The sequence below is a fragment of the Neolamprologus multifasciatus genome, chromosome 22, assembly GCF_963576455.1.
Source record: "Neolamprologus multifasciatus chromosome 22, fNeoMul1.2, whole genome shotgun sequence".
Classification (NCBI taxonomy): Eukaryota; Metazoa; Chordata; class Actinopteri; order Cichliformes; family Cichlidae; genus Neolamprologus; species Neolamprologus multifasciatus.
In genome coordinates this window covers 19,796,430-19,817,428 of record NC_140459.1, presented here as the reverse complement: position 1 = coordinate 19,817,428, position 20,999 = coordinate 19,796,430, and the positions used below count along the sequence as shown (strand labels likewise).

General features: G+C 42.0%; 3 protein-coding genes across 4 annotated transcripts; 2 read left to right on the top strand and 1 right to left on the bottom strand.

Annotated features, from left to right (window-relative positions):
- The first annotated feature begins 779 nt into the window (after positions 1-779).
- Positions 780-7,661, top strand: LOC146493391 (kelch-like protein 7). Of its 2 annotated transcripts, XM_085148153.1 has the most exons (13): positions 780-914; positions 1,043-1,145; positions 1,668-1,761; positions 1,867-1,991; positions 2,072-2,247; positions 2,343-2,517; positions 3,578-3,720; positions 3,984-4,224; positions 4,448-4,649; positions 4,742-4,839; positions 4,958-5,141; positions 5,537-5,710; positions 7,596-7,661. In XM_085148153.1, the coding sequence occupies exons 1-12, from the start codon at positions 786-788 to the stop codon at positions 5,700-5,702; spliced, it is 1,836 nt and encodes a 611-aa protein (XP_085004279.1). In that variant the 5' UTR covers positions 780-785; the 3' UTR covers positions 5,703-5,710; positions 7,596-7,661. The 2 variants fall into 2 exon arrangements, with proteins under 2 accessions (XP_085004279.1, XP_085004278.1); XM_085148152.1 differs by having other exon boundaries at positions 5,537-7,661.
- On the bottom strand, positions 7,071-12,894 carry aste1b (asteroid structure-specific endonuclease 1b). Its single transcript, XM_085148151.1, has 7 exons — positions 12,756-12,894; positions 11,862-12,124; positions 11,160-11,426; positions 10,047-11,044; positions 9,720-9,951; positions 9,397-9,589; positions 7,071-9,093 (listed from the first exon to the last, which is right to left on the bottom strand). The coding sequence occupies exons 2-7, from the start codon at positions 12,097-12,099 to the stop codon at positions 8,763-8,765; spliced, it is 2,259 nt and encodes a 752-aa protein (XP_085004277.1). The 5' UTR covers positions 12,100-12,124; positions 12,756-12,894; the 3' UTR covers positions 7,071-8,762.
- On the top strand, positions 12,637-20,979 carry smarcc1b (SWI/SNF related BAF chromatin remodeling complex subunit C1b). Its single transcript, XM_085148150.1, has 28 exons — positions 12,637-12,905; positions 13,204-13,323; positions 13,626-13,711; positions 13,804-13,885; positions 13,975-14,067; positions 14,186-14,255; positions 14,349-14,418; positions 14,511-14,586; positions 14,900-15,025; positions 15,327-15,409; positions 15,498-15,604; positions 15,705-15,764; positions 15,909-15,937; positions 16,052-16,167; positions 16,255-16,326; positions 16,410-16,523; positions 16,809-16,962; positions 17,067-17,177; positions 18,294-18,353; positions 18,490-18,748; positions 18,883-18,954; positions 19,044-19,090; positions 19,176-19,278; positions 19,374-19,516; positions 19,850-19,984; positions 20,158-20,290; positions 20,465-20,551; positions 20,639-20,979. The coding sequence occupies exons 1-28, from the start codon at positions 12,738-12,740 to the stop codon at positions 20,704-20,706; spliced, it is 2,844 nt and encodes a 947-aa protein (XP_085004276.1). The 5' UTR covers positions 12,637-12,737; the 3' UTR covers positions 20,707-20,979.
- The last annotated feature ends 20 nt before the right edge of the window (positions 20,980-20,999 follow it).

The following is a 20,999-nucleotide window of genomic DNA, read 5'->3' as shown; positions in this document are numbered from 1 at the left end:
TGCCTGTCCGATAGGATATAAAACTACAGTTTTGTTCTGAATAACAGAGTTCGCAGAAATATACAGTTAATATACAGCTAAAGTCCAACCAGAGCAATAACTAGTGAAGTAGACAAACCTGACTAAAAAAAACCCTATATTATAATTAGTCCACAACCTATTATAACCTATATAGGCTTCGTCCCACCTATTCTGACGGTAAGAAACAGCCTTTTCTACAGTTACTCGGAGACACTGACATATTATTCCTCCAGGTGAAATTAGCTGTATCCCAACTGTACTATAGAGCTATAGAGAAACTTTTGTTTTATTGACACCTGCTGTTTATGAAAACCAAAACGAACTGCTGGGCTTATTTCACAACTCTTCTTGGTCTCAGAGTTGTAATACAGGATTTTTGTCCAGGCTACAGGGGGCAGCATTACGACATTCTGTGCAGACCACAGAAGAAGGCGAAAAAGACGGAAAAAGAAGAAGCAGAAGAAGAGCATCACAACAACCAGAAAAAATTGAGTTCTAGCTACACGAATGAACAATTAAGCTAACACGTTGTGCTTATTTGTTTTGTTTTTTAACCCCTGGCAGACAAATTAATTTATCCATATGTAGAAGCCGCCGTGAAGTTGTCGGCCTTTACAACAAACTGCTGTCGGGGTTTGCAGGCAAGCTGCCTGTAGCTAAGCGACAACAAAGAGACTACAGCTGTACGCCGTAGTCATACTGTTAGCGTTGGTGCCAAAATCCTTCATTTTTTCCTTCGTTTTCCGTCAAGTAGTCAGACTGACATGACGGGGATGGCTTCTCCAGAGAAGGCGTCAAGCTCAAAAAAGAAGGGCGAGAGAAAGTGTGCCACCAAAGAGGAGTACAGGCAACTGTCCAGCATCATGGGAGTCATGAACAATTTGAGAAAACAGGTGTGAGTGTGTGTGCGGGAGAGAGAGAGGGAACACGAACCAAAAGTACCAGGCTGAATATCTTTAAGAGGGCTTTACATTAGGCATTTCCTCTGTTCTGACACCTGATTACTGCGTGTGATTTGCAGGGTACTCTCTGTGATGTGACCCTGGTGGTTCAGGGAAAGCACTTCCCTGCCCACCGAGTGGTGCTTGCTGCTGCCAGCCACTTCTTTAGCCTCATGTTCACCAGTAAGTCTGACAAACACAAACCAAGACCAATGGCGGCATATTGAGGGAGCAAGAGTGTGATTTCTTATTATATTTTAGAAGGTAGTAGATGCAGATATATGTTGCATAAATAATCAGTGGATTCCTGTTTTTGGCTTTTAAAAGTTGAATGAGCAAAAGGAAAGAATTTTTTTTATGTAAAAGTAGATGCCAGGAGAGCATGTATTGCACCTCCACACCCCAAAGGCTGTGTCCTCACTGCAGAAAAACTGAATATTTTACTTAGTGTCATCTGCCCACTCCTAATCTAATAAAGGCAAACATAGGGATTAGTCTGTTTAAGTAATTACATTGATTGTGTGTTTCTCAATAAAGATGGCACAAAAGCTGAAAGTTTATGACCACCCCTATAACGATTACTATGTATTTTTATGCATAATCTATTTATTACTGCTTCCCATCTTGACACACTGACAGTGATGTTGTCATGTAGTGCTAGTACACTTGTTATATTTGTGTTTGTTATATTTTCTTTACTTCTAGCCAGAATGATGGAGTCAATGTCCCACGAGGTAGAGCTCAGGAGTGCTGAGCCTGAGATTATTGAGCTGCTGATTGAATTTATCTACACTGCAAGGTAAGAATTGTGTACCAAATTAATTATTACAGATAAAATAAAAAAAAACAGAAGCATTTTTCTTGAGAGAGGCATGTTTGTTTTTTGTTTGTCTGTGTGTGTCAGAATCTCAGTGAACAGTAGTAATGTCCAGTCACTGCTGGATGCAGCCAATCAGTATCAGATTGAACCTGTGAAGAGGATGTGTGTGGAGTTCCTTAAAGGACAGATTGATGCAACAAACTGCCTAGGTGAGTGCACAAATACAAATACAGACCTTCCATTTGTGTTACACATGATATTTACTTACTCTTGTTCTGTTCTCCTGTAGGCATTTCAGCCCTTGCAGACTGCATGGACTGTCCAGAGCTGAAGGTGGCTGCAGATGATTTTTTTCAGATTCACTTCACTGAAGTCTATAAATTGGATGAATTTCTGCAACTGGATGTTGCGCAGCTCACACATCTGCTGCACCAGGACAAACTCACCGTCCGTGCTGAGGCCCAGGTACGCGTGTATACGTCCTTTAAATATATTTGTGCCAAAGAAGACGTCTGTCACCAAAAATTTGTTAACATGTTCTTCTGTTGCATTGTGCTCAGATTTATGATGCCGCGGTGCGCTGGCTGAAGTATGATGTGTGTAACAGAAAGCAGTACATGGTGGAGGTGTTGGGGTGTGTTCGCTTTCCACTGGTTTCCAAAACATTCCTCTCCAAGACTGTCCAGGCCGAGCCCCTCATCCAGGACAATCCACAGTGCCTCAAGATGGTCATCGGTGAGCTGGAAGAGTCAAAAACACGTGCACACATGTACAAATTCTACATTTCAAGTGAACAAAATGAGCAGACAAAGTTAACTGTCTCATTCATGTCGATAGACAAAAAAAGCACAAGCAGTTCACACTGGCAAAAAAAAAAGGTTTTAAGAATGTTTTATAAATGCATTAAAGGAGTAATATCTCATTTATATGGAAGTATTTAGACTTCTCGTGCGGCACCCTTGGGTCCAGTCTACTTGGAATTATCCTAGAGCCCTTGCTTTTGGAAGTTTCTCTAATTTTTCTCAGCAGAATTGTTCAGAAGGTTAGTTGCTCAGTGACTTCTTTCCCCAAAACACTGAACTTATCTGCTGCTTTTTGGTGAACTCCCTGCAGGCCTACTCTTGAGGTCTTAGCCACCTGTTTAACTAAGACGCTCTGTTTCACATTACTCAGGAAGCCTGTTAGTTATTCCAAATTTCTTCCATATAAGCATGGCTGAGGCTGCTTTTAGTGCTTTAAAAATATTTGTAATCCTTCCCCAGATCTATACTTTGGCACAGTCCTGTCTCACAGGTCTGCGGAGAGTTCAACTCAACTTCACCTCTTTGTTTTCAGATGGGTGTGAGTCTTTAGTAATTGCGTCCCGTCCAATTATTATATTGCTTGTAGAGGGACGAGTTAAACTGTATAAACCACTAACAGGTAGATTGCACCAGAGCTCATAATACGGGATCTGAATACTTCAGTAAATGGAAAATTTCATAACTCTTTCCTTTTACTTTGTCATTGTGGATTATTGCGTTTTGATTAATTGTGGAAAATAAATTCACTCCAATTTGATCCAAGTCTAACACTCTCTAAAACAAAATGTGAAATACTTGAAAGACTTGATAATTCTATGCATGCCCTGGAGTCGTAGAAGTGCTGAATCTTAATCTAAATGATCTACATCATACATTATTATGATAGCAAAAGATAGATGTATAACATATATTGGGTATTTCATTACCTCAAAGGGCTGCTCGCTTTACTTGAGCACACACACAAAACAAAATAACCAGCGCTTTTCTCCAAGGTGGGATGCGTTACCACTTGCTCTCCCTGGAAGACCGTGAAGACCTGGGAGAGAGCAGTCGGCCACGACGCAAGAAGCATGACTACCGCATTGCTCTGTTTGGTGGCTCACAGCCTCAGTCCTGCCGCTACTTTAACCCGAAGGTACTGGGCTGCAAATGCTAATGAGTTATAGTCACAGGGGCAATCACACCAAAGAACAATTAAAGGGAGTGCAGATATGTGCTCTTGAGTATTACAGTATAATTAATAAGCTAAAGATAAGATTGTTTTGTTTTTTTAAAAAAGGTTTTAATTTTACAGACACCTAATCCGTTCTTTGGTTCACAAAACACTCTATGAGACTTGAGTTTAGTCAGGTCTGTTGAAATCATATTTGGGAATGTTTACTATGGTTTTCCATACAGGACTCTAGCTGGACCGACATCCGCTGCCCCTTTGAAAAGCGCCGTGACGCCACAGCTGTCTTCTGGGACAATGTGGTTTACATTTTGGGTGGCTCACAGCTCTTTCCCATCAAGCGTATGGACTGCTACAACGTCCTGAAGGACAGCTGGTACTCCAAGCTGGGTCCACCCACACCTCGCGACAGTCTGGCTGCCTGCGCTGCCCAGGGAAAGATCTATACATCTGGGGGATCAGAAGTAGGTAAGCATGAAGTGAGGGGAGAAAAGGTTTAAAAATGAGAGACTCTGGGATCTTGTGCAACTACTCAAAGAGATGCAGACATGGGATGGGGAAAGTAAGCTGGTTTGTGCTACTATTATTACATTCTCTAAAAATGTAGGAACATTTAAATAGTAAAGATGTCTTGTTAAAGCATAGATAATCATTTCTTCACGGTTGACTGACCACCAACATGTGCCTACAGGCAGCTCAGCCCTGGACCTTTTCGAATGCTACGACACCAGGACAGAGTCATGGCAGATCAAAACAAGTATGCTGATGGCGCGCTGCAGCCATGGATCCGTGGAAGCCAACGGGCTCATTTATGTTTGTGGAGGAACGGTGGGGAACAATGTCTCTGGCAGAGTGCTCAACAACTGTGAGGTCTACGACCCCAACACGCAACAGTGAGTCAAACAAACATATATCATACAACGCTTCTTAACGTGTCCATTTAAAGTGCCATTGGCCTGCTCCACTCAATTTTTGCCTTTCACAGATGGAGGGAGTTATGTGGGATGAGAGAGGCCAGGAAGAACCACGGACTGGTGGTTGTAAACAACAGGATATATGCTGTTGGAGGGCAGGGAGCAATAGGTAATTCATCGTCCCCCCAGATTTTTATACCGCCCATGCACTCCCCGTCATTTTGTTCCTACCTTCAGTGGCCCTAATATGCAATCGTATGCACAACTGTCTGTGTGTGTGTTTCTAGGTGGACTGGACTCGGTTGAATACTATGATATTGCAACTAACGAGTGGCGTGGCGCTTCACCTATGCCGTGGCGAGGTGTAACTGTGAAGTGTGCGGCAGTTGGTGAAATCATCTATGTGCTGGCAGGATTCCAAGGAGTGGGACGCCTTGGACACGCCCTGGAATACCACACTGATACTGACAGGTTGGGTTATTAACTGAATACTACCCAAATAATACAATTTGATTGATACTGCTGAAGTCTATATCAGTAGTGTGTGAACACCACATGACCACCTTCTTCATTGACATTTTCATTAAATTTTCAGGTCTGGCTATTTTATTCATTAATTCCTTAGTTGTTTTTGGTGGTTACTCTAGCTGGGTATATATTGCTAATAGGTGTAATAGCGTATTAGCTAATAATCATACTAGTAAAAAAATACTCATAAACATGCTGTCAAACCATTTGAGTTGCATTTCTTCACAAAACATTGTTCAATTCAGTCACCTGGGCAACGCAGGCTGTAAATCTATACAGTTAAGTAGTAACTTGTTTAAACGCTGAATCAAAATATTCTGATTTTCTTCTTCGCTCAGGTGGGTGACTTGCAACAAGGTGCGAGCGTTTCCTGTCACAAGCTGCCTGATTTGTGTGGTCGACACCTGCGGAGTCAACGAAGACGAAGACATGGACCTCATAGACTCTCAGCCACATGCTGCAGCCACTGCCTCATCATCTTCCTCAGCCTCATCATCCTCATAGCAGTAGAGGTAGTTTAAGTGTACTCGTATATTGAGTTGCGATGCTTGTCAACAGTTCTGACAGCCAGTGAACTGATTTCTGTGGGCTTGTTTTTCAGAAAGGAGCTCATAGTAAGGGTTAGGCTGTAAAGTGGTTATGTTCTTTAGCCAGTGAAGTAGGCAGTTTCCTTTTGGCCACTCCAAAATTGTATGTCCTAATCCTTTGGGCTGGACACTAGTTTCATCTATCCATTCTCTGGATAGGTAGTAGGATTTAAAATTTGGGATTTAGATATTCATCTGAAGGCCTGTTAAAAAGCCTGCCAACAACTCTACGGAAAATACTGCTGTCACACTGTTGACCTGTCTCTACCTACTGCTCAGTGAATGGCAGCAACAGTGAGAGAGCAGCAGGACTCAGTGATGAGCTGTGGGTAGTTTTTGTTTGCATCTTGTTGCCCAGACAGGGTCTGTGTTCTGGATGAGAGAAATGTTGCTTCTAACTTTGGTCTTTGAATGTTTTAATTCACATATAAACGTAGCTGAAATACGTGGGTTTATGTAAGGTCATTTTTGTTTGATGTTGCATGGATGGATGGATCCAGTTGGATCCAGTAATTCATTGGACAAACTGTAACTGTGCCTCTGTACATAACTCCAGTATATTTTGAATTAGACAATCAAGATGATCAGACTGGCAGCTATAATTCAGAGGGGTTTACATTTTCATACATTGGAGCCTTTGAAAATGGCAGCCTAAGTAATTAACGTCAAACCTGGAGACCATCTTTGTATTCCTGCATTTGTTTCTTTGACTGCACGCTCCTCTGAGACCATCAGGAGTTAAGCAACCAAACTCAGCACAGAGGTACAGGATAGGCCCCTAGACATATATATTGATATCAGATATTTTGATGCCATCATGTTACCTACCAACCATCACCACCCCTTATTATTATACCATATAAAAGTATATCAATTTGCCAAAAACACAAATAGGCCTGTACTGTATTTTTAATACTTGAATGAAAACCCTTTGGACTCACTGGCTGCATGAAGGGCTTTTACTGATGCTTTTTCAGGTGTGACAGCAGCAACAAATGCTAGTTACCGTGGTTCATTTGCAGCCAAACATGCCCATACTAACATTGCCTCCATCATCTTTGACAGATGATGGGGTACGGTTCATATCATGACCTGTTTCTCTCCTTCTCCATAGGTTTCTCTTCCCATCATTCTAGTACAAATTCATCCTGGTCTCATCTGTCCAAAGATTTATTTAGACCTGTACAGGCTCTTTTAGATGTTTTTAGCATAGTTTTCTTTAGATTTTCTGAAGGAGTTTTTGTTAGCCACAAAAATAATTCTGTCCTCGTTTACTTTAGTTGTCTTTTGTGGTCTTTTTGGTCCTTTGGTGCATTGCTTCTTTTTAAAAAGCCACTCCTAAAGTTTCTGATAGGTGTATTTTTGTGTTTCTGGATACTTCACTAGTATGAACATCTCTTTGGGCCTCATTATGTAAAAACCCCTCCAAACAAAACAGTGAAGAATTATAAAATACAAATGTTGAGACTTTGAATCAACTTTAGATATAATGACTGTGTCACATGTCATGAAATTGAAATGGAACAGAGCTCATCTAGTGATGAAACTAGATGATCGCCAATTGTCCAATTACTTTTTGAACCTCTAAAAAATGGGGGACTGCGCAAAAAAATGCAATACCAAAACAGTTAATGCATACTTTTTGTTAAACCCCCTGAATTAAACCTGAAGGCTTGAACCTCAGTCACATCTTGATTATTTGATTTATGTGGTGGTAGTGGTGTGCAGGAGCAAAAGTACATAAATTGTGTCTTTATTCAACAAATTATGGACCTAACTGTAATTTTAAACACTTTTCTTTCTTTTTCAGTGCTCAGAAAATAGCATTTGAGGGACTTGTGCAAATTTTCAAGGGCCAGCGGGAAGTTTTCCCAAATTCATCAAAAAAAAAAGTTCTTATGCTTTTTAATGTTTTTCTTAGTTTATGTGGTTTACTCTGTTTGCTTATCTTTTTATCCCTTCTGTAGTTTGGCTGCTTACAGGAAGGTCCTGTCAATTCAAACCCAGGACCTTCTTGCTGTGAGGGGACAGTGCTAACCATTGAACTGCTGTGTGAGCATTTCATATTGTATATTCACATGTCATTTTCTTGTTACGATGTAACTTTTTTGCTGTTTGAATTTAATGTGTGTAAATCAGTTTGTGAAAGAAAAACCAGTCAAATACTGGCTGGGTTTATATTTTATTTTATTTTATTTGGTCCTTATACAAAACACTGTAAAATTAGAATTTTTATGGGCTGTAAAATATTCTGTGTCAAAGTGTAGATACAGCATCTGTAAGTATTTAACTCTTGGCTGTGTGCTGATTTAACACTGGTGTAGCATCTTACTGTTCAGTAGCTTTGTGTTGTGCCTTTAAAGAGAAAGCGTTAACATTGTATTCTTAGCTATAAGCAGTTGCAATTAAAACACATAGTGTGATGGTTTAAAAACACGTTTCCATTCCTTTTCAAATACAAATATGATTAAAAATATAAGAGCACCAAGTTAGTGAAACATAAGGCAGCTGCAATGAAATGAAGAAAATGTAAGATTTTATAAAATGCTCCAGACTTTTTCATTAGCTGCCATACAACTTTCTGCTCATGTTACTGATGAAAACTAGGATCTCTGTGACTGTTTAAATGTTGTGCTCGAATATGTAAATAAAACTGGGAAGCTGGAAACAAGTGCATTCATTAGAGTAAGATTACTTTGATAAAAGCTCATGATGCATAATGATGCTAAAATTGTGTAATTTGTGGAAAAACTGATGTTCTGATATGAACGTATGTCTTTACAGACATTACTCGAGATGGCAATGCATAATTAACCATTATGACTAGAGGAAGTTAAATTAGTGCAACATACACAGTGGTAAACATTAAGAGCTGTCATTTTCCCTGAGCAACTGTTGTAAACCACTGACAGGCCTTCCTTAATTTGGCCCCCGAGCAAGTGTCTTTTATCCATCTGTTAATTTTTCTGTCTCCCTATCAATAATCCTCATCGTCATCATCAGACTCTTCCTCGCTCATAAGGAGAGCAAACCGGTTGTTTATCTCATTAGCATCTCTCCCCCCTCCCTGAGCTCCTCTTCCTCTTCCACTTCTCCCTCTTCTTCCTCTCCCTCCCCGCCCTCTGCCTCTCCCCCTCCTCCCTGATTCTGAGGATGAGTGAGTGGCTTTGGAACTGCAGTTCCTCACAGCTTTCAGCAGGGAGGAGTAGAGCTGCGCAGACAAAGATCCCCCAGGCAGCAGAGACTCAGCATCTCGGCCTCCTTTCAGATACCTGACGAGGCCGTGCACCAGCGTACCACTGAACAACCTGAGAGACAGAGGGAGTGAGAACAAGGCAACAAAGATGCAAAAATGTACTCTAAAAAAATACTCTTTTCCATCGTGGTATGACTGTGGACAGATATCACATATAATTATTATCACCCCATTTGTGTAAGCTTAGCAGAAAAACCCAAAACTCACGTCAAATGTAATTAAAGCTTTCTACATGTAAATCTAGAGATAATTCTCTTTTTCCTTGCCAGCTCCTGTTTGTTGGTTGCACCTCTAGTTCTAATGCATACAGAGTACCATTTTCTTTTACTGTATGTCCCTGACATACAGTACTTACCATGAGAGATGAGGTTCTGGTAGCGGCAGCAGCAGTAGCTGATTTAGACAAAGTGCACTCCAAAGGCAGGCCTGCCATTGGCTGAAACTGTGAGCCATTCCAATATCTACTCCCCGTCTCTCACCTGGTCTCACACGTTGTCGATCTAGCCCTGCACACACTTTATGTTCCAGAGCCCAGTTTGGCTGCGGAACTGCAGTGTTTGAAAGCAAATACAAGCTTTTAGGTAATGACAAGAAAAAATGAAAGTTTGGCATGTTACTAAGGCATATTAGTCTTTTTAACCATGTCGAAGAAACCAGGAGGGATACAATCCAACTAACCAGTGTGTTGATAGTGGATAGCTCCAAGCTGTGTGTTCAAGAAGACCTCTCCATAAACCATGCCTACGACCAAAGCTTGCACCTGGGGCTGTGAGGGTGTCGGTGTGACCTCTCGAAACCAGAATCCTGTCACAGCTACAGGCAGCTGCAGGTGGAAAGGAATGGAAACTAAGGCTGACTGGTTCACGCCCAAGACTTGTAACAGGGCACCAAGTCGGACTGCTGCAGGAGCCTGGAAAAAAATATTGAAAAATACAATCAGATCATGTGGAAAACTTCTAACTCCAGACAGATGCAAAACAAATACTGATTCTGAAAAATGTTTACCTGACCAAGTCCATCCAGGTGTACATGGTTTCTGAGTGGGACTGCCTCCACTTCCATCTTCTTCAAGTTCAGGTCCAAGCGATCATACTCTTCCACAGAAATGGGAGCGCCCTGAGCCTGGACTGTTGATGACCCAGCTGCTTGTTCCTTGCTAAATGCTGCATTTATGCTCTGACCCCTACCTCCACACCCCCTTCCTCCTCGCCCACCTCTCATTCCCTGTCTGTTTTCTTGCATCCTCATATCTTGTATTTCACCTCCTGGCCCCTTCATTGGCTGTGTACCTCCAACTCTTCCTTCAGTTACATTATCTTGAGATCTGTGCAGTAATATCCCGTATACCGCCTGCCGAATGGCTCTAGAACTACAGTGGCTGCTAGCTAGTTTACTGTTCTCCACCTGCGGGATGAGAAGGACCCTGCGCATCACCAAAGCATCAAGCACCAAGGGAGGAAGCCGACCCTGAAGTGCTGCTGTCGACAGGCACTCCGGCAGCTGTGCCGGCCCAGAGGTCTGCCCTCCCTGAAATGCCTTACCTCCAGAAAACCAGCGGGCCACAGAGCTCGGAGCCTTGATATGGTACTCCTGCATACATGCCAGCAGCCTGGATGCGAGACCACCCTTCTGCCCTCTTTTGCCCTTACAGGCTTCCTCCCCCATTAGGCTGCTCACTTCTTCTAAGGCCTCAGCCACAGTTTTAAAAGAGGACAGCCAAAGAAGGAGGCCTTCAATACGAGAAGGGGGTGATCTACCTTTACCCCTGCCGCCACCTCTCCTTAACAGACTTGCATCTAACAGAGAAAGAAGGGTTTCAGTATCTTTTGGAGTTCCGTAGTCATTTCCAGTCAAAACAGCACACAAAGGGAGCAACTCAGGGTTCATGCCCCCGAACAAGCGACACAGGCCGGCAGTGGTGTAGCAGCGAGCTAAGATGTAGCGTTGTGAGGCTTTACCGTTAAGGTTGGTCCACTGGAAAAAACGGAATGGCAGATAACCTCCTAAGATCAGAAAACAATTGAGATAGATACCACATGAGCAAATACATACTGCAAAATACTGTTACCACCAAAGGGCTATTTTGAATCTGTGTTAAAGTCCAGAGACTACCCAAACCTGGAAGGTCAAAGATATAGAAGTCACTGTCATTTGTCAGCACTGGGCATTTCCACTCTTGTGCCAAGCACGCAATCTCCCAGTCAGCCTCAGCTGGACACTGGATGAGTGGGACTCCACTCTGGATGAGGACCTGAATGAAGACGTCTCTTGTAAGAATGGGGAGAACAGAGCCATTGCGGCCGTGAGAGAGGTTGTCTGCCTCTTTTATTTTGGACTGCAGGCGCTGGCGTAGAGTATCAAACTTCTTGTTACTGGGGTCCATCCCTAATAATAATTAAAAAAGGAAAACAGATGTTTGCAGGTGTTATAGCAATATTTAATGTGAAAAGTGGTTTTTGCTTTAGGTTTGTGCAGATTAAAGATATAAGCAACAAAAGCATCCATGAAAAGGTAAAGGATAAAAAATCGAATATAGTTCAATGATATAATGATTTAATAACCTACAGACCTATCGATTATTACAATGAAAAGCAATATAAAGATGACTGAAGTTAAGATGTCCTATTGAAATTAAGGGGAATGGTTACTAAATGAGGTGAGTACTTAAATTGAAGATATTAGATGATGTTGTACCCAAATACAGAGAACTTAAAAAAAATTTTAAAAAGAAATAATGTAAGCTGTCCCCTTTTTTAAATGTCTAGAAAAGTACATACTTGAAACATCCTAACTTGACGGCCTTGTATAAAGCATCTTTACCTCCATCCAGAACCACATATGGCTGGATGTTACAGGTTGCCAGTGCAGTGAGGAACTGGGTGAGCAGAGAAGCAAAGGCATCGTAGTCCCCTCCATGCAGCTGATCCAATCCGTGGCTAAAGTACAGGCGGAAATAAAGACTGCAGCCATCGATAACGAGCCGACTGTCCCTAAACTTCACATCTTGTAGGAAGTGTCTGTTCCCCTCCACAAAGGTCGTCAGACCATGGACACCCATTACATCTCAGGGCGTGGACGAGTTCCTAGAGTGAGATGATGTATAAGATAATGGTACTCACGATGGTTAAAATGCACGAAAACCAGTTTCTGTGCAATCATGTAATAAACGGAAGGTAACTGCCAGAAAATGACAGGAGTCACAGTTCGCTCCAATGTGAAGACAGACAGAGAATGTCGGCTGGAAAATTATGACGGAAGTTATTGCAACATAAAACTCTGAGTAACTGACGACAAATGACATCCAGAATCAGCCGTATTTAGTAGAGCAGTAAATGTTTACGAGTTGTACTAACCAATGACACTTGGTCTTTACTTGCTTGAGTGTTTTTCCGTCTTGCGCAGTTCCTTCCTTGTACTTCAAAATAAAGTTCCCTGCTAGTAACAAACGTGTGTATTCCTCTGTAAACACGATAATATCTAATTTTCCTCTATATAAAAAATCAGCAAAGAACACGCGCAAATAAAGCCACAACACTGTAGAGAATAATGACAGTTAAATTTTAATTAATTTGAAAAGCCTTACGTTAAATTGCGTTTGCGTTCTCGCGAGGGAACACGAGAACGCAAACGCTAGCGAGGGCGCTAGCCAGTTTTGTTCTCACGTTTGAAAAATAATTACGTTTTATTACGATCACAATGTCCGGAGGAACAAACCTCGGGATTCCCGGGACAAGCCAAGCCACCCCCGGTGCATTTGCACACCGAAAAAAAGACAGCAGCCCGTCCGCTAGGTTTTGGGAGAGTCCGGATACTTTAGCCCAGCTGGAAGTGGTGAGACAGTGGATCGGGAAGCACTACAAAAAGGTAGTTAGCCGACCAGGAAGCTAAGCAAGATGCTAGCCGCTCCCCCTCCCTGTTAGCAAGCCCAGTGGGTTACAGCGTAAACATACGGTTATGTGTTCACACTGGCTGTCTAGATATAGAGAAATTAAGTCAGCGGACCCTGCACAAAAGGAAAAATATATAAACGTGAAGTGCAAATCTAGCGCAGTCGTATCATATGTAAATACAGCCCTAAGCTTGTGTATATAATAGAGTATTGAGTGGCACGATAAATAAAAATTCTACTCCTATCTAATTTCAAACCCTCTCTGTTTGTTAGTATGTTCTGGCGGATGCCCCATCTTGCCAGGTCCTGGCTGCAGTCACCTTGCAGCTTCTCCAGTTCCAAGAAGATGCATTTGGCCGACAAGCTACCAGCCCTGCACTCACCAAGCTGCCTGTGAGTCTATCTCTCACTGTCTATCTAATTGTCGTCCCAAGTGACTTTAAAATGCCTGATAGAATTGGCTTGTAAGTCGCTGTAAGTTCCTCACTTTGACTTTGTAGTGTACTTGGAGTATTAAAGTAGTAGTAGACTGATTATTGATTGATGAGTTTAAAATTGTGGAAGCAAATGCTTGCCTCTAAGTATGCGTGACACTTAATAGTGAAGAGGATAAAAACAACAACAACACACAAATATGAAAGTTGTTCATGTCCATAACCCAAACCCACAAGAAAACCTTGTTGATTTCTCTACAGGCACAGTGCTTCCTTGACTTGAGACCAGGTGATGGACTCTGCCACATTCTTGGCACAGCTTACAAGTTCAAGTTTGATCAGGGCTGGTGGGTAGTTTCCTAATATGATCCCTAACAGATCTCATTTGCTGCCACCTGTGTCCTTAATATCTCTTTGTTCTCTACCTATTTTCACACAGGCGAAGGTTTGACTTACAGAATCCATCAAGGACTGAGAGGAACGTGGAGATGTTTGGTACAATTGAAAAAGCACTGATCCAGGTGAAAACTGCAAATCTCAATACACACAACTGCACACACATACACACCAAGGACTGTTCCTTCACGAACTTGAATATTTGTCACAACAGAACAACTGCATGTCATTGCCTGTCGTATATCTGGACCCTACACTGGATCAGGATCTGGCCGGCAGACTAACTGGCATCATCACCAAACATCAGGTAAAGTACTGCAAATAAGCAGGAGATTATTTGTAGCTCAGAGTGAGACTAAATGTATGTAGCTCTGATACAGTAGTTGGATTTCAGTGCTACTGATTCACAGTTTGTCCCCCTGCAGGGTACTGTTACAGAGGACAGAACGCTTGCCAGTCATCACATATACCCCTGCCCTCCCTCGACAGAGGAAGGTTAGTTAAAGTTTGTATGTGTATATGTGTTTGCTGATGTTATGATGCCTACCACTTAGCTTAAATACATTTTGTATACACATCTGTTTTTAGATGAATGGATGCGTCCTGTCATGCGGAAAGACAAGCATGTCTTGGTACACTGGGGCATGCACCCTGACAGGTAAAGCAAGCACAAACACACACACACACACACAGGTGCTCACACATAACACTTGACCAGCATGAAGTGACAACGTCTCTTGTCTCTTACAGTTATGATAGTTGGCTGTCATCGAGTGATGTTGAGGGAGAGGTTGAAGAGCTGCCACATCCAGAAAGGCCCTGGAGGGTTAGTGTGGCACCACATACATCATGCTGTCAGGAGTTAGTTACTGCTGCAGTTACTGAGTGATGTTTGTCTTGAGTTTTCTTTGTCAGACAGAATGTGATTGTCAGCGGGGACATTAAGGAACCACACGTACTATAAATAATAGATGATTTTATATAATGTCTAAAAAATTTACAGAAATTTTACAGCTGACTGAATCCTATTCATTTAGCATGCTCTGTATTCATTTCTTACACTTGATGAGATACAGAAGTATGCATCACTCATTAATATTCAATTTGTGTGGGTGTGTGTGTGCGTGCGTGTTCTCCAGGTCCATGCTGGTTGGATTCTGGACACGGATGTTTTCAACGAATGGATGAATGAGGAAGACTACTGTGTGGACGAAAGGAATGTGCCAGTCATCCTCCGGCAGCGTATTCACCTCCAAGACGACCAGGTTTGTGTGAAGTAGTAAAAAATGGCACTGGTCTGTAGGCTTAGGAAGGAGTTCCCCTTTTATTAATGCATGCTTACGTTTTAACAGTTTAATCAACTACAAAAAGCAGGTGTGATCCTGTTGTGTGATTCTTTTGTTCTCAGAATTGTAAGCAGACACGCTTCTTTTCCCATTTCAGACAATTCTCCTAGAGATGAAAAACAGCTGTCAGACACAAAGTTGCAAATCTTGCTCTTTTTTTCAAAATAGTCTCTATTCCGTTTTTAGTTTTTCTCCATCTGCCTTTAACCTTTTGTTACAGGATCCAAAGTCTACACCCTCCAAAAAGAGAAGGCGCTCCCCGTCCCCTCCCTCCTCTGAAGGCAGGAAGAAAGGAAAGAAAGGGTAAGACATAGGTGTTTCTTTTAATAAGGGGCTGTGCTTTTGGGTTGTCACAAAAGGTATCACTGTTGATTTGTGTGCTCACACACAGGAGAAGGCGTGGACAACAGGACGAAGAGCCAGAAGAGGACCTGACCAAAGACATGGAAGACCCGATTCCTGTGCCTAACATGGAGGAGGTCATACTACCCAAGAATGGTGAAACTCTTGAAGACAATGTCCAAAACACATTAAAAATGTGTACATTTCCTTTAAAGTGTTTAAATGTGTTTAATATTTTCTTATCCGATCTATGTAGTCAACCTTAAGAAGGACAGTGAGAACACTCCAGTGAAAGGAGGGATCATGGCTGACCTAGGTAGGCATGCTTGTGCCATCGTAAATGCATACAGAGAAGTCTCGAAACATTAAAATATTTTTTTTAAATATGTCATTCTTATGTTTATGTGTGATTTTTTTTTTTTTTTTTTTACATCCTTGTAACCACTGTCTTTTTTTTCAGACGACCAGGAGGATGATTTCCCAGGACGGGTAAATATGATGTCATTTCTCTCACTTAAAACGTTTCTAATTGTAGGAATTTTGGGTTTAGTTTCCAGATTTGAAAAAGTAATATTTCTCTGTGTATTGCTCATCTCTCTTTAGGAAGATGAGGATGGAAGAGCAGAGATCCCACGCCTATCAGAGGGAGAGGAAAACATCACAGAACAAACACATCACATAATAATACCGAGCTACACATCATGGTTCAATTACAACTGGTAAGAATATGTATTTGCATTTACCTGTATGCTGAACCTCTTAATTTTATTCAAAAGACCTAAAAGCTCCCTGTGCATCTTGTCCAGCATTCACTCGATAGAGAAACGTGCACTCCCTGAATTCTTCAATGGGAAGAACAAGTCAAAAACTCCTGAAATGTGAGTACTGCTGATGTTTAGACTTGACCGCTATTACAGATGATGGAGAAGGCCTCAGTATAGCTGTCTTTACACCTTTGCAGCTACCTGGCATATCGTAACTTCATGATCGACACGTACCGGCTGAACCCCCAGGAATACCTCAGTTCAACATCCTGTAGACGCAACCTGACTGGAGACGTTTGTGCCCTCATAAGGTATAACTTTGTGCGTGTGGGTGTTTGCTGTCATGTGTGTCTGCTGCATCTGCTAAGTTAGGTTTAGTGTGTAGGTGTTCATCTGTGAATGTGTTAGTAAATGAAATCTGTTAATGCTGGAAAGGAGCAGTAGGTGGTATATGTATTGTTAATGATTCTGTAGTTGATAAGTATTTGTGTCTAAAACATGTTGAGTTTGTTAATGTATTTACATGTGTTTGAGCTATAGGGGCTGTTCCAGCTACAGCAGATTAGAATTAATATGAAACAAATGTTTGTGTCCAGGGTTCATGCATTCCTGGAGCAGTGGGGTTTGATTAACTACCAAGTGGATGCAGAGAGCAGGCCTCTCCCTATGGGACCTCCACCCACCCCTCACTTCAACGTACTCGCTGACACGCCATCTGGGCTGGCCCCCCTGCAACACAAACCGCTACAGGTTTGTCGTGTTGCTGTTGCGCAAAGCTCTCAGCACAGACAAGTTTAAAACACAGTTTTTGTCATGTGAAACATCTTCTGACAAACTCTTACTTATTTCCGCAGGTGTCAGCTTCACAGCACATGTTGTATTTCCCAGAAAAGAGCAGAGAGAAACCTTCAGACTGCCAAAACTTTGGTCTGCGTACTGACATCTACGCCAAGAAACACCCTAAGGTCTTACACTGTTAATACAAAAACTTTAAAAAATAGTTTATAATGGTGCTTACAGTAAAGAGCAACTACAGCTCAGTACAAGTCTTGATCCAGTTTTCATTTCTTTATGTTGTGCTTCCATGGTGCCAAGTCTTGAGAAATAGTTCTCCAGACTTTGTCCAAAGTTCTCTTTGGAAAGTGGGTACTTTTTCAACAATTTTCAGTCCAGTCCTCTTACCTGATTATTTTTAGAGCATTTTAAGGCACTTAAACCACCTCACATATGAATAATAAAAAGGCACCAAACTCATGGGATGAACCAGTGTTGTGTCTGACACAACCAGTATCTTCAGGCACTTTGTGTCTTGCAGCCTGACGCAAAAATACAGAATTTGTTCTCATTTCTTTAGTCGAATCTGTGAAAAATGCTAAAGACAACACAGCTTGACAGGCATAAAATAGTGTTTTTACACTAACAAGGTGATTCTGAAAGAGCTTTTAGCTGATGAATTGGCGTTTCAAAGCATGGTGTGCAGTGTGTCCTTAAAGAAATTGAGCAAACCGGACAAGTGGAGGCCTGATAGAGAACAGAACAAAATGCAGCAAACATCCAAAGAAGAGCTTTAAATGTCCTTCAAGAAGCCTGGAGAATTATTCTTTAAGACTACTTAAAGAAACTGCAAGAAAGCTGCCTAAGAGAGTTAATGGATTGCATTTATATAGCGCTTTTCTAGACATTCAAAGCGCTTTACAATTCCACTATTCATTCACTCTCACATTCGCACTGTTCAGGGTGTGTTAAAGAATAAAGGTGGTCATACAAATATAAACTTTGAAGCTCATCATAATTGTACAAAGTCAGTTTTTCCATGCATGTGTACATGTTTTAATAAATCGCTGCATCCACATCCCATTTTTCTAGCAAAGTATTAAAGTGTAGCTCAAGACTTTTGCGGAGTGTTATGAATCTTGAAGATACGTCTTAATTTGAGAGGTTTGTTTAACAGCAAGTCTCAAAATTCCTTAAAAGAGACACTCTTCCACTGTGTCTCATAGAATAGACCAGAATGTGTTTTATAACAGTGTTATACAGGCTTTATTCTTAAATTATTGTCATATTTGTGATACTTGCCTCAGACTAAAGGAGCGAGTGCAGGAAGAGAGTGGACAGAGCAGGAGACTCTTTTGCTGTTAGAGGTAAGACCAGTAACTTTATCGTCACATGCATTTTGCATTTTTTATTTATGAGCTCTTTTATGTAATGAGATCTTTTACGTAAGCCCTTAAGCCTTGTTCGTCTTGGTCTCTCTATCACCACCTCTACGTTTCTCAGGCCTTAGAGGTTTACCGAGATGACTGGAACAAAGTTTCAGAGCACGTGGGCTCCAGAACGCAGGACGAATGTATCCTCCACTTCCTCCGTCTGCCGATAGAAGACCCTTACCTAGAAGACTCTTCAGCGTCTCTTGGTCCACTGGCATATCAGCCTGTGCCTTTCAGCCAATCAGAGAACCCTGTTATGAGCACCGTGGCCTTTCTGGCATCTGTGGTGGATCCTCGTGTGGCATCAGCCGCAGCTAAGGCAGCATTGGGTAAGACTACAGAGGGAAGAAAGTTCATTTCTGTGTAATCTAGGTTTTTAAGTACCTCTGAGATAGTATATCGTATACACAATGTTTGCAAAACAGGGAAAATGTGTGTTGTGACTGTTGCTTTCTGCTTTCAGAGGAGTTTTCTAAAGTGCAGGAGGAATCGACAGAAAAAGCCTCTGAAATGTTGAACCAGCCAGAAAAAAATGGTAATGCTGAAATATAGAAAGGCAAAATTGCACATTACTCTCTCACTGTGCTGTCATAATGTAACATTTTATTGCTCTGTATCTTATAGAAGCGGTAGATGCAGAAAAACTGGAGCCAAATTCTAACCTTCATCAGGTAATATACCAGTAGGAGCTCAGAGAGTTTATTGTGTGTGCTGGTGGAGTATGTTGCTTAACTTGAGCGTGTGTTTGCATTTCAGGTTACTGTCAGGACTGACGGGCTCCAGGTGGAACCCAGCTTGCCAAAAGTGGAGGGAGTCAAAAGAGAAAATGCTGAAAATATACTTGCTGAGGAGAGAGATGGTACATCAATATGTGCGCTACAGTGAATATGCATTGTATGTATGCATATACGCATCAGCGGCTCTAATAACGAAATTTTCTCGTGTGCGCTTCAGCAAGGGGAGATGGCGACGAGAACGCAGGCCGGCGGGAGGGGGATGGGGACGACGGGAGGAGAGGGATGGAGCTGGAGCTGGTGGAGGGCAGCGTTGCCACGGCAGCAGCAGCAGCTCTGTCCTCGGCTGCCACGAAGGCCAAGGTAAAGCCCACCCACTGGCTTAAAATCCAACCAATCGCGCATATATAAACTAAAGAAATGCTTAAGTGGAGGGTTTGGGTTTTTTTTTCCCATTATTCCACAGGTTTCCTAGCAACCAAAACAGATGTAAAATATCTTGACGGTTACTTGAAGGAAACTCTCCCACTTTGCATATAATTGATTGGGGATATATGAAGAATATACTGTATACTTCCCAGTGTTTGTCTCCACTTCCTGTGGTTGTTTTACCTGTGCTACATTCTTAGCTATTACAACCACCATACCAACTACTGTTGTCTTCTATCACTGTCTTTTTTTACTCTGTATTTGAAGCATTTGGCAGCAGTAGAAGAGAGAAAGATCAAGTCGCTGGTTGCTCTGCTGGTGGAGACCCAGATGAAGAAGCTGGAGATCAAGTTGAGACACTTCGAAGAACTTGAAACCATCATGGACCGCGAGAAAGAGGCTGTGAGTGATAACGATGTCTTCTATTATATAGGGAAACTTTACTTAACTACTCCATGTCTTGTTGCTCATTTGTGAGCTATAATTCCACACTCCAGTAGATCTCTGAAAGGTTTGTGTCCACATAGAAACCAAAAACAGTACTTAACACCTGTGCATATGCGTGTCCCATGCAGTTAGAGCAGCAGCGGCAACAGCTGCTGACGGAAAGACAGACTTTCCACACTGAGCAGCTGAAGCAGGTGGAGATGAAGGTTCGCCAGCAGAGGGAGCAGCAAGGGCAGCCGGGTTACACAATGCAGCATTCAGGTCTGAACATGGACACCGAAAGCATCCTATCAGTCTATAAATATGGTTAACCCTTCAATTCTTTATATAAAACCCACAACATGATCACATTGTAAGGTGCATCCACTGTCACAGAAATCGGTTCAGTTCTGTCTGTTAGTCTGCCATTGAATTTTAATCCCTTTTCCTCCCTAGGCCAGTCCATTCCTAACCGAATGATGCCTGCAGGAGGAAATGCCCAAACGATGGCTCCTCGACACCCTGGAGCTCCAAATGGCATGTGTGAGTGTTTTCCGCTGTTGTCCTAGATTTATTATTTTATATTATTTCGGAGTGTACTGACACAAAGTTCTTCTGTCACTATCTCAGACCCACCCTCACAACCTGATGGGATAGCACCAGCTCCCACTGGTCCTCCATCATCCAGTCACAGCTGAACTAATCAGAAAACAGCACGTGCAGGTGTGAATACATCGCTCCTCTTTCAATCTAAACCAAGCTTCTGGAACAGCTGCTCACAATTAAACTCTGCAACGCTTCAGTAGTTTCATTTCAACACTGAAGGATTCACAAACGGGTAGACACAGTTGATGTGTATTTGGTCAACAGCGCAGCTCATCCACTCTTTGTGAACTGTTTGTGCTCTGATGTCAGAGTTGAGAAATCTGTAGACTGAACTCTGCTCATTAAAGGTTCTTTTTTATGAAACAGTTTTGTTGCTTTTATCCTC